The sequence below is a fragment of the Octodon degus genome, unplaced genomic scaffold (assembly GCF_000260255.1).
Source record: "Octodon degus isolate 3935 unplaced genomic scaffold, OctDeg1.0 scaffold00084, whole genome shotgun sequence".
In the NCBI taxonomy this organism is placed as follows: domain Eukaryota; kingdom Metazoa; phylum Chordata; class Mammalia; order Rodentia; family Octodontidae; genus Octodon; species Octodon degus.
The window spans coordinates 11,444,138-11,454,898 of NW_004524660.1; the positions used below are offsets into that span (position 1 = coordinate 11,444,138).

The 10,761-nt window shown below is 39.3% G+C and overlaps 1 protein-coding gene across 3 annotated transcripts in view; it reads left to right on the plus strand.

Moving 5' to 3' along the window:
- The window catches only part of Lrrc39 (leucine rich repeat containing 39), a 63,216-nt gene that overhangs the window by 44,711 nt on the left and 7,744 nt on the right, over positions 1-10,761 (plus strand). For all 3 annotated transcript variants that reach the window (XM_023721748.1, XM_023721749.1, XM_004636975.3), the window contains exons 3-5: positions 3,657-3,762; positions 6,356-6,512; positions 7,254-7,390. In XM_023721748.1, the coding sequence (XP_023577516.1) occupies positions 3,657-3,762; positions 6,356-6,512; positions 7,254-7,390 (400 nt within the window). The remainder of the gene's footprint in view (positions 1-3,656; positions 3,763-6,355; positions 6,513-7,253; positions 7,391-10,761) is intronic.

Below are 10,761 nucleotides of genomic sequence, written 5' to 3' on the forward strand. Positions count from 1 at the left end.
GGCATGTGGTGCTGGGGGATTGAACCGCGGTCCCTGATGCTTTTGCTAAGCTTGTTCTAAGTAGGTGCTTTAGACCACTGAGCCATCTCTCCAGCCCCAATAAAAGCGTTTTTAAGGTGTTTAAAATTTTCCAATCAAGATGTGAAAGAACATGAAATTTAAACAACGCAGAAATTATAAAATATGAAAACTGCAGATTATCTAGAAATCATTTTATTCAAAGGCTGGATTTGATAGCAAGGCCTACACAGGTGCAGTGTCTTGCACAAGGCCACCAAGTTAATAAATGGCATTCTGGACTTAGTTCAAGAATCACAGAACCAGAGAGAACTTAGAAATCCTTATAGCGATAGAGATAGACTTGCCTATCAATAGTCCGTCTGTAGATTCGTTAAGGACAGTGCTTCGTGTTCCCAGTGTCCAGCGCAGCGTCTGGAATGTAAAGGTGATGGGCTCCCTGAAGGAAGTTAAAGGGTAGGAAACAAGATTCCTAGTTGAACTGGACACTTAATCTTGCCCTGAATTGCATTTTTTTCTTAGTGAATAATAGTGAATACATAACAATTACGCTATTCAAATAGTTATATTCTTATAAAGTGATGTAATGGAATAACTGGCATTTAAATCTTGCTTCAACTTATACTACCTAAGGAAGCTCAGCTATTCGATTTCAAATGGCTGCACAGAGTCCGCTGACACAGGACACTTGCTAGCAGATTAAGTTTCGGGCAAGTGACAGATTAGACAAAATGGACTACAAGAAAAAAATAAATGAACTCTAACAAAAGGATTTTGCAAACTCAAGTACATGGAGACAGTAAATATTGGCTGTTTAATTTTGAGACTTTAGAGTGTATTTTTGTTTTGCTTTTGTTTTTCTGTTCACTGAAGTAAAATCTTCACTGAAGATCAGTTGATAAGCAAAGTTGTTAAAACTTAATTCTCAAATGTCAAGAGATTTTTGGCAAATAAATGTTGAAATTAATTCAGCCACATTTAAAATATTTATGGTGGGGCTGGGGAGATGGCTCAGTAGAATAAGCGCTTGACTGGTAAGCGCAAGGGCCTGAGTTCAATCCTCGGTTCTGCCAAAATAAATAAAAAATTAAAATTTTTATCTTATTCGTGCATATGAGTATCATAACTCTGACTTTCAGTGTGATGTCTTCACCTACGCACGTATTTGATGGCACCCACGTTTCTGATTGCTTTCTCCTATTCTCACTTTTCCGTGTTCTCCTTCTTTTCTTTAATATTAGCCTCCCTTTTGGTGCTGTGTTTTTCATACCACGTAATAGTTGAAACAAACAGTACACACCATTCTGAGTCTGGCTTGTCTTTCTTAACATGATAGTCTCCAGTTCCATCCATTCTCCTGCATGTGACAGAACTGCATTCTTCTTGGTGGCTGAAGAATGCTCCGCTGCGTATGTAAACACATTTTCTTTACTCCTCTGTTGATGGGCGTCTGGGCTGGTTCCAACCTTGAGCATGTTGGACTGTGTTGCAGGAGGTGTGCAGGCATCTCTAGAATGTGTTGCCCTTAATTCCTTTGGGTACATTTCCGGGAGTGGCATAAATGGTAGGTCTACTTCTGGTTTTTCTGGGGGCTCTCCACGCTCATTCCCATAGAGGCTGTGTTCCAAGGATTCTTTCTATGTGATTCCTCGTCAGTGTTTGTTGTTTCTGTGTTCTTGATGACAGCCATTCTGTCAGGGTCAGACTGAATCTCAATGGAGTTTCTGTCTGCATTTCCTTACTAATAAAGACGATACACATTTTTTCATATACTTATTGGGCATTTTACCTCTTGATAAAAAAATACATTTGTTGGGCTGGGGAGATAGCTCAGCAGTCTAAGTACCTGCCTATGAAGTGCAAGGACCCAGGTTCAACCCCAGGTACCGCATGCCATGCCAGCAACTGAAACTGGGCATGGTGATGCACATCTGTAATTCCAGCACTTGAGAGGCTGAGACAGGAGGCTCATTATGAGTCCAAGCTGCATAGCCAGATCCTGTACCAAATAAGTAAATATTATTTAAAAATATGTTTGTTGATTATGATCTTTGGTGTTTTCTTTTTTGGCATGAACTTCTTTTGAGTTCTTTGCTGGGTATGCTAACAAGATTCTTAGTTATATATTGCTTTTATTTTATTTATTGTACTAATGGGACTCGAACCCTAGGTCTTTGCCCTGAGCTACATCCCCAGTCCTATCCCACCTCTCTTTTATTGAAACAGGATGCTAAATTGCTCAGGCTAGGCTCAAACTTGAGATTCTCTTGCCTCAGCCTCCCAGAGTTCTGGGGCTACAGGCATGCATCATGATGTCCAGATGAGTTCTTTATTCATAATAGCCAAAAAGCAAAATTATCTAGATGTTCACCAACTAATGAGCAAACAAACACTTGTGTCACACCCATGCAGTAGAAGTGTCTGTCATAAGCAGAAATTGAGCACTGACACACACCATGCGATGGATGAAGTCTGAATGAAGTTGTGACAAGGAAAGAACACACGCAAAGGAATGCATGTTGTGTGATCCATTTGCATGGACTGGACAGAATAGGCAAATTCATCTGCATACAATGGAGATTAGTGATTTCCAGGGGTAGGGAGAGGGGCTGATTAGCGACTGCTGCTGGGTACGAAGGGTGATCTTTTCTCAGGGGATACTTCACAAGTTTGCGTGTCAGCCTTGCACGGGGCCAACCTAGCCATCTCTGCATGTTCTGATCTTAGTGTGCATACTTCCAAAGCAGGCACTGAAGATCAGTGGTAACGGCTGCATAAGGTTGTAAATGTACCAAAAACTATTGAATCATACACTTTATTTATTTATTTATTTTGCTCGGAATGCCTTCAGGGCAGGTTTGGCTGGCTTGAGTTGTGGGGATTGAACCACAGCAACCTGAGCCTGACTGCTTTGTTGAAGCAGTCACTTAAAGAACTGAGCTAAGGGGCAGGCCCCCAAATCGTAAACTTTAAAAAGATGAATTTTATGTCATATGAATTATATCTCCCAAGTTATTCCAAATAAAATCTATGGGAAATTAGATACTTCTCAGAAACTTGGTGGGGATAGAGCCCAGTGGAAGGGTGTGCGCTATCATGTCTCAGGCTCTGGGATGGATCCCCGGTACCAAAACAGACTTTAAAAGCTAGGAACCAAGTCGCCCCAGGGCCGCCACCGCCGAGGAGCACCTCAACAGCACACACATGGGGGGCAGTGATGGCACTTCGCCATGAACAGGTGGGATTGGGCTTGCAGATCAGGCATGCAGTCTTGCTGTTACTGTCTAATCTGATTTCTAGAAGCCCCTGGCTCACTGGCTATTTTTAAAAATATTTATTTATTTATTTGGTACAGGGTCTTACTATGCAGCTCAGACTCATAGTGAACTTCCTGTCTCAGCCTCCCCAGTGCTGGGATTACAAGCGTTTATCGCCACACTCAGTTTCGGGGGCAGCACGGTGCACCTGGGTTATGGGGGATCCAACCCAGCTCCTTGCACTTGCCAGCAGATGCTCAGGCTGCCAAGCTATCTCCTCAGCCCCATTATTGGTTACTTTTGATGGTCTTGTTTTTTACAAAAAAGTGAATGCTCCCTGCCTCATTTTCTGTGAATTACAATGATTTTCTGGCATTTTAGGCTAGTGCGTATCTGGGAAGAACGAGTAAGCTTAACCAAGCTAAAAGAAAAAGTCACCAGAGAAGATGGAAGAGTCATTTTGAAGATAGAGAAAGAAGAATGGAAGGTAAACTTTATAGAATGTTTGACTTTCCCCTTTGGTGCGAGAGATGACAGAATGATGGTGAGTCCCTATAGCCAGAATAGTTAGAGATTCTGATTTTAATAATACACCAAATGGTTTCGAGCAACATGAGTGATAGAAAAGAAGTTCAACTTTACAAGCTTTTTGAAGAAGTTTAGTTTGCTCCAACCCTGACCTTGTCATGTGTGTCGTTTCTTTTCCTAATCCCTGTAATCAGCATTTCCTCTTCCATAACAAATGCTTATCTGCCTACTAAAAATCAAGTAGCTTTTTCAAAGAAATGCTTAATTAAAATTTAATTTAAAAACTGGGGATGTAGCTCAGTGACACAGCACCTGCCTATTAAGTGTAAGGCTCTCTATTCCTGGTACAGCCCCAAATCCTAAAATGGAAATGTTTTAAATTAGGCATGCCATATTCATTTTCTCTCTTTACATACACTCACATGCAGTTACTCAATTACATTAGGTAATTTTGATAAAGGTTTCTAACTTTTGGGTCAGTGTTTGCTCTTGAACATATATCTTTTTTTTTTTTTTTTTCTGAACCGGGGATTGAACTCAGGCCTTTGCGCTTGCCAGGGAAGCGCTTATTCCACTGAGCCATCTCCTCGGCCCCATTGAATATATATCTAGATAGGTGTTTAATTCATTTATTTTCTCCTGTCTATTTTACACTGAAAGAGAAATGACACAGAGTTAAAAATAGTTGAGCCTCTTAAAATCCCTGACTTAAAAAAAAATTCTTAAAAAAATCTCTTATAAAATACTTTAAAATAGTAGTGGAAGTTGTATAGGGAAATGTTAACTTACAACATGTTACATGTCCACTGTGTGGTCCCACCATATGAAAGAATGAAGCTGAGAACCAAAGGAAGAAGTTAGGAGAGTTTAATTGGAAATGAGGAGAATAGTTCCTGGATTTCCAGGAGGGGTCCTGACCAGGGTGATTTATACAGTGAAGTCACAATGTGAGTACAAGGTGGGTCAAACTACAATTGACCTGTAAGATTGCAATTATAGCTACTTAGCTAATTTTAGGTACACTCTACACTTAGTTAACAGAAAAAGTCACTAGGAAAGATGGAAGAGGCACTTTAAAGATGACCTGCAGGGTAACAGGTCATATAGCGGGGGTGCATGGAAAGAGCAAAGACGTTAGGTGAAGGGACAGGTCCGGATGCTGTCACCTACCTCTTCGACCAACATCTCTTTGGACTAGGTGGTGCTAGTCACAGTATAATTCCAAGTCACTGTTCATCCCTTAGGGACCACGTCAGCCTGGCCATCGTATCTTTGTCTTGGGCCTGGCCTTTCTCGGGTGCTCCTCCAGCAGCAATTCTGACAGATTGATCGATTGATTTTTGCTGACTTCCTTGAGAGCCCAGTCCCTCTCTGACTACTGTAGTGTGTATTTACTTCTAATTTAGCTGCCCATAATAGGGGGACAGTTTCAATTACTGATTAAGATAATTTTTTGTATACTCTTGTTTTCAGTAGCATACATATTCCATGGACGCCCAGTTGAATAGCTTTAGGACAGATATCTATGTGTGTACATTATTAACCAAAACATGGCATTTTTGTTTATTGTGATTGCAATGGCAAGCAGAAACATGGAAAAGACACCCAGGACTTGGAGCAGACTTACTTCCACAGACAGGCCCTGCTCCAGATCACTCCCAATGCCAGGCCCTGATCACTGCTGCTCTAGGGCTTCCATGGTGCGAGCCAGAAGTACAGAGGCAGAACGGCTTGTCACCTGGAGACTGGCTTATGCAACGTCTACAGCATCCAGTGATTTCTACGAGACCAGAAACACCTGGAACTGGAGCAGGAACTATTACCTGGGCGAATAGAAAACTGAAATATACCAGCTGGGCGTGGGATTTTCTGCTACATGATTAGAGTTTAAAATTTAAAAAAAAGAAAAGAAAAATCTATGTGTAGTGGTACACACCTATAATCCCAGCACTGGTGGGGCTGAGGCAGAAGGATTGCTGTGAGTTCCAGGTGAACCTGGGCTACCCAGTGAGTTCAAGGCCAGTCTAAAATACACTGCAAGATCCTGTCTCAGTACTTCTAGGAAAATGGATGCCCCTTAAGTTCATATTCTCTTAAGTGAAATAAATCAGACACACATGTAAATACCACATCGTTTCTCTGGTGTGAGAAACCAAAAGTGTAAATAATGACCAATTTTTTGTTTGTTTGTTTGTTTGTTTGTATCTAGCATAGGGTCTACAGGGTCTCACTACACAGATTGGGCTCAGTGATTTGCCTGTTTTCAGCCTCCCAAGAGCTGGGATTGCAGGTGCATGCCACCACGCTCAGTCTCATTAGCTGTCTCAGGGTGCCCCAGGGGCAGGACCGGCACAGCAAGCTGGGGATTGAACCCCTGCCACTGTGCTCTGCCTAAGCAGGTGCTTTAGTCTGCTGAGCTATCTGGCCAGCCCTCAAAATGTGTATTAAGTATTGTGAAATGGGAAGAAAATGTTCAAATCAAACATCACACTTCAGTATGGCATGAGACTAAGATTATTTAAGTAATACAGTGACTCTGTAATTTCTTTCAGATTCTTCCTTCCTCTTTACTGAAATTGACTCAGCTTCAGGAATGGCAATTGCATAGAACTGGTTTGTTGGAAATTCCTGAATTCATTGGAAGATTCCAGAACCTCATTGTGTTAGATTTATCTCGAAACACTATTTCAGAGATACCTCCAGGAATTGGTAAAGAAGATTTATTTTTATTCCTGTGATATTTTATTTACCTTGAGAAGCGTGTTTTGGGAAGGGAGGCAAACAGGCTCCTATGTGGCTGGGATCATAAGCATGCCAGGCTCAGGGGGGCTTTTTATTGATTTTTTGACACATGAGTTAAAGTTCTCATCTATGTGCATCTCTGACTCTTGAGACAAATTTAAGTATTTAATCTACATTGAAGCTTCCAGGGAATCCAAGTTGCTAGCTTTACTGAAGTAATTCAACATGAGATTTTAATGTGTAGGGATTTGCATAGGAAATCTTGTTTTGTGGATTCTCAAAGCAGTACTGCTGGTTCCATTTTTTCATTTTACTAAGTTAGGTTTAGTTATTCCACTTCAGTAAGACTGGTCGAACACACTGAAGAAAAATAGATTCACTGAACAGAGGGAAAATGTCCCCAAATGGAAAACTGTAGAGTATGTTTTGTTTTGCTTGTTGTACTATGTGTTGAACTCAGGGCTTTTTGCATGTGAAGAAAATGCTCCACTACTGAGCTACTCTCTGGCCCGGTATGTAATATGATTAGCACAAAGTACACTTACTCTGTCTTCCATGGCGCTGATAAACCCATCTCTTGTTCGAGGAAGGAACAGTAAACTGGGTGAGGAGAATATAAGAGCTATGAATTTGCTGATATACAAATAATTAATGTTGTAACATTTAATAACCAGAAACTTCTTTTTCTTGTGTGTTACTTTTTTGCAGGACTGCTCACTAGACTTCAGGAATTAATTCTTAGCTACAACAAAATCAAGACCGTCCCCAAGGAGCTAAGTAATTGTGCCAGCTTGGAGAAACTAGAGCTAGCTGTTAACAGAGACATTTGTGATCTTCCACAGGAGGTCAGGAAGATCTAGCTAGTCGTTATTACTTATTACTCTTACTAGTTAGATCCTATTATTAGATCTACTGATTATTTCTCAATTGTGTGATTGTTAAAGATAAGACTAAAAAGAAAATATATATTTTATTTGTTGAAAAGTAATTTCCTATTATTATATGATTTGGCTTTTAATTAAAGGTTTTACATAAATGATACTTCTATTATTGTCACAGACTTTGACATCATTTGTTGACTGTCATCTTGGAGGCCAAAATGAGCTTTACTTATTAAATTCCCAAAATTGAAGGCAAGTCAAGGTTGTAGTGATTATTTATTAAATATTTGGCTTTAATGAATAATTACTATAAAGCCACAATGCAGTGATAGAATGGTCAGTTTTCAAGACAGAGAAGATGTGAATGTAAGCAATGTTTCTTGCCAGCTTCCTAAACTATCAAGTAAAAGTGAGGCAATGCATTGGAAAGTCTTCAAACTTTATTTCGTTATGATGTCACTGCTTAAACCAAATTGTTTATTGAGTATTTATTATATATTTGGCACAGGGTCTCACTGCTCAGCTTGGACTCCTGGTGATCCTCCTGTTTGCAGCCTCCTCAGTGCTGGGATTACAGGTGTGCACCACCACCCGGCCCAGACTCTGTAGCTGGCTCAGTGCACCCAGGGGCAGGGCTGGCACGGCATGTGGTGCCTGAGATTGAGCCCAGGTCCCTGCACTTGCCTAAGCAGATGCTTAGTCCACTGAGCTATAAATTGATCATACAAAAATAAACACTTTTACGTTACTTTTCAAACATAATCTTATTAGAATCAGCAGAAGAAATTTCTTTTCATGATGTTTTGCCTTGAAAACAAGTTTATAAAATAGAAGTTAAGAAAAATTTATAAAAATCAAAATAAAGCTTATTTTAGCTTTAGCTGATTTTCTTGAGGAGCATATAAAACTTCTGTCTGTAAAACCAGTGAATATACCATGAATAGTTGCCCTTGCATGGAAACATGGGTATATATTTCATTATACAATAGTTACATTTAATGAAACATATGAGAAAAATCAGAATTTTTTTCATAAAGGCATATATATATATATATATATGTCTGGCTCTATTACTAACAAGCTATGTGAATTTGTTGTAAGCCTCACTCAGTCTTTAGCTTAGTTTATTTACTTGGTGAAGTTATACTGGAAGAAATACTGAAATAAGACCTTCAACAGAGATGCTTTAATTCCCTGGACACACCATTTGCATAACTAGATCTCACTTCTGACATGTACAAAATTAGACTTTATGATTGCTTTATTATCTTTTCAATGTTCCAAAATCAAAAATTCTAGCACTACCAAGAGGCCAGTTGGAGTCTCATTTGTCAGACATTAACTGTACACACTAGATACACACAAGTATGTATTACTATAAAAGCAATCTTTTAATACTGTTTTGAACCATTTAAAAATTGAAAGAATCTACTTGGGGATTTCGCAAAAGGTTTATTTATGATTCCCAAAGCTGGAGAAATAGCATCACCTGCTAGACAGAACCCTACAGTTTTTTGGACTATTTAGTGTGTGTGTGTGTGTGTGTGTGTGTGTGTGCTGATTTTGCAGGAAGAATCTGAACATGCTCTGGGATGGAAATGAAGCATCTTCCTAGCCAGCTGTATAGTTGTTGTTTGGTTTGATTTGGATTTTTTGTAAGAATTAACTAAATCTTTATACCCTGAAATTTTCACCAGGATATAGAAATAGAAAAGAAATTCTGTGGTTTTAAGTTGACGAAATTTGAGTTCACAAGCCAGCTGTAATTGTGCACACCTATAATCCCAGCTTGCAGGAGGCTGAGGCAGGATGATCACTGTGAACCTGAACTCAGCCTGGACTAAACTGTGGAGTTCAAGTCCACCCTGAACTACAAAGTGAGACCCTATCTCAAAAACAAAAACAATAAAATCTCTATCACTTTTAGTTTCATAAGTTGTCTGAGCCATTGTATCCATAAAGTGGCAATAATAACACTCCCTTTGTATAGTTGGTGTCAGAATTCTAGTTTCCTTAAGGCATAATGGTGGACTCCTCATGTATTTTTCTCAGACAAGCTGGGGAATACAGAAAATCAAAGAGATATATTTAAGGGCCGGGGAGATGGCTCAGTGGAATAAGTGCTTCCCTGGCAAGTGCAAGGGCCTGAGTTCAATCCCCAGTTCCGCCAAAAAAAAAAAAGAGATATATTTAAATGAATAAACTAGATCAATATGCATCAATATGAATATATTTAAAAACTGATAAGATAAAAAAGCATGTGAAAGGTAAGTATAGTAAAAGCATGACACTAAACTTTATGAAATATAATAATATATATAGAACCACAGAAAACATTTATGTATAGAAATATAAATATAAAAACATTCACACAAATGGTAGATATATTCAGAATGGGAACTGTCTCTGAAGGAGAGGAGCCTACAGTCATCCAAGGGTAGTCATATCAATACATATTTTATTTCTTGTGATGCTGAGGATTAAACCCAAAATCTTTGCACTGAGCTACATCCCTAGTCCTTCAGTTTTAAAGTTTCTTTTTTTTTTTTTTTTTCAGAACCAGGGATTGAACTCAGGTTCTTGCACTTGCTAGGAAAGCATTTATTCTATTGAGCTATCTCCCCGGCCCCTTTCAAATTATTTTGAGCAAGGGTCTTACTAAGTTGCTGAAGACGCACTCAAACTTGTAATCCTCTCAGAGTAGGAGTTACGGCAAGCATCACTGTGCCCAGTTGACATTTTTATTCTCAAAATGAGTGCCCTTGTGTATATTTTATTCTTAATAATTTTAAATTGCTTATTTCATTTAAAAATAGACCTGTTACCACATGGCCAGCCAATCCCAGAACCCCAGGCACACCATGCCTCCCCGAAATCTAGGGTGGGGATGCACATCTGCTGGGAAGGCTGAGACAGGATTACGAGTCCGAACTGTGTAGTGAGACCCTGTATCAAATTTAAAAAAAAAATAGAATTACCAAGCATTAAATTTAGTGTTTGAGATAATGTATATAAATTGCCAAGCATGAAATTTAAGGAAAGAAAACTGTTATGAAGATCCAATTTTTCCATATAATTCTCAATTGCTAGATGAAAGGTAATCAAAGAAAAACGTTTTGCCACTTACACAGGTGCCTTTAGACCTAGAACTTGCTTAGTTTGGAAGAATTTCCTTGGAATAGTTGCAATGGCTTTATACTCTCTTTTGGAGGGGTGGTAGGGAAGGAACCCAGGGCTTGATATACGCTAAGCCTGTGCTCTGCATGAAAAACATCTTGAGCCCAAACAAGATACTACTTCTACCAGTTTTTCATCTCATTGGGAACTATTCAGAA